General features: G+C 36.0%; 1 protein-coding gene across 1 annotated transcript; it reads right to left on the bottom strand.

Moving 5' to 3' along the window:
* Positions 1,048 to 2,058, bottom strand: LOC105172106 (polygalacturonase-1 non-catalytic subunit beta-like). Its single transcript, XM_011093443.1, has one exon. The coding sequence runs from the start codon at positions 2,056 to 2,058 to the stop codon at positions 1,048 to 1,050; it is 1,011 nt and encodes a 336-aa protein (XP_011091745.1).

Below are 2,296 nucleotides of genomic sequence, written 5' to 3'. Positions count from 1 at the left end.
CTTTTAATCTCTTTCAATTATATTTTCCTGATTCATGTGCGTACTCACGTGGGCCTCGGACCTCTCCCCAAGAATCTTAAGTTGACTTTAACCAACAAATATTTTTTACTCACATCAATAATTTTTCGATACTTTTCTTTTGTAATTTGTTAGGATATTAAAATGATCCTTGACCTTTTATAATTTCACAATTTGGGAACAAACTGACCGGAGAAGTATCATGTCCCATTTAAAATTTGGGAAAATACATCTTTTTGCTGATTTTTTTGCTGATGTGGCAACTCATGCCACATCGCTTTTTTTTGTTCTTTTACATGAGTCACCAGTTGCCACCTCTACAAAAATTAGCCAATAAAATATGTTTTTCTAATTTTTAATTGGCACATAACTAATGTATACCACTTTTCGACCAACTTTTAAAATTTTTGTTAAGTTTATTCTAAAATCGTGAAATTAAAAAAAGTGATTAATAAGTTTTCAGCTCTGCTAAGTTACAAAATTAAAATAAAAAATAAAAAATAAAAAAAGAATATATTTACAAGACTAAAAGTTCATTTAAGCCCAAAATATATAATCATGTCGGAGCAAATAGAGGAAGCACCCTTACTCCAAAACAAAAATGAGAAAAGCATGTGGGATCTATTGGAAAGTGTAATTTGCAATTCCTAAAGTATTGTGCATATATTTGACTTTTCAAAGTTATCAAGTCAAAAAAAATTATCCATAGGAAATTGATATTTTATTCATAAAAAATTGTTGGTGAAATATTTAATGCATTGTAACATGTAATTGATTTAATGTTTGTAATTTTGAAGTTGTGGGATGGAAAAATGAATGAAAAATATTTGTAGTGCAAAATCTTCCTCCAAATTCCCAACAGGACCAAAGCTTAGATAACATATCCATATCTGCTCCAAATCCCCAACAGAACCAAAGCTTAGATAACATATCCATATCTGCTCAGTTATTTAATATAATGAGAGATTCCCTTAATGAATCTCCGGCATTACATAATTCGAAAACAAACCAGAACCTCGCAATCCCAGTTCACATGTTCTCTCCACCAGCAATCCATGCAAGATCAATCTCATTCGACCAGTGGCACGCCTCGCCTTGTCCAGGCCCGAACTTCAATATCTGAAACGCGACATGATCTGCAGGCCATGGCGACGTATCCATGTGACACATCGCAAGAACAGTATTAACCGGAGCTCCCGACTTTGGCTCGACAAAGTCTACAGAATATATTCGCGACGAGGGCAGTGAATGGCAGAAGTAAGTTGCAAAGGGCAAGTACATCTCATGGCATGCAACGATCTTTTCAACATCAAACTGTTTAATCTTTTCGATCTTGAGCTCTTCGCCTGAGCCTCTCGTGCTTTTTGAAGTCAATGCAAGCAACTTGTTCTTACCTAAGGCAGATTTGGAGAAGTTGATCATCTCTTCAAGTGATTTTGGGCAGACTTTGAGCTCTCCCTTTATTGCTGCAGCATTGCAGTAAGAAAGGGTAGTGCCGACAGCTTCTTTAGAAGACTCGGGGAATATTTTTGCGATGCCTTTTGAGGTCAAAGTAATTTTTGATGCAATTTGAGGCGGAAGAAACGCGCGATAAGGAAGGGATGCTTTCAAATCCGAGAGATGGATTGTGTTTCCTTCTTTGAGAATCGATAGCCTAAAGAAAGAAAACGGATCGACTTTTTCCAGTGGGATCGCTTTGTTGTCCATGTAAACGTTTCTCGTCGTGTATGATTGCTTTACTACCTTTATATCATCCAAGACTGCGGAACAGGCTAATTTAGCAAGTGAGCAGAATTTGAGATCGGCTTCGAAGTTATCTTTCGATATCGTTTCTGCATAGTACTCGGATTCGTGTTTGGTTAGTGGGGATAGCTTCTTTGAGATGGCTTCTGGCATTTTATTGAGCACATTTGCAGACCAGAAGTTGATCTCAGTTGAAGCAAAAGATGATGAAAGAGGGTGTGGAAATGCTGAAGAAGTGAAGGTAAGAATGAGAAAGATGGGAAAGGAGAGGAGGAAATTAGCAAAGGGCTGTGCCATTTTCCTTTCAAGTGATCACTTGTTAAATTTGCTAGGAAAAGTGATGAGTATGAGTCATATTTATAGATGAAGTTTGGTAAATGAAATTGAACTATATGGACAACAAATACGCGACTAAAGCGTATAAATGATCCGAGCAGAGTCGAACATATTATTATTTAAGTTTGTTTGAATTATGATCGAGCATGAAAAATTGCATTTGAAATTTGATTTGCTTATTAATCTAATTGAGTTTAAA

The sequence above is a fragment of the Sesamum indicum genome, linkage group LG10 (genome assembly GCF_000512975.1).
Source record: "Sesamum indicum cultivar Zhongzhi No. 13 linkage group LG10, S_indicum_v1.0, whole genome shotgun sequence".
In the NCBI taxonomy this organism is placed as follows: Eukaryota; Viridiplantae; Streptophyta; class Magnoliopsida; order Lamiales; family Pedaliaceae; genus Sesamum; species Sesamum indicum.
Note: the sequence above shows the minus strand (reverse complement) of the source record. Positions and strands in the feature narration are given on the sequence as shown.

Excerpts from the sequence above, each read along its gene's own strand:
- LOC105172106 (XM_011093443.1), bottom strand. The coding sequence starts at position 2,058 with ATGGCACAGCCCTTTGCTAATTTCCTCCTCTCCTTTCCCATCTTTCTC.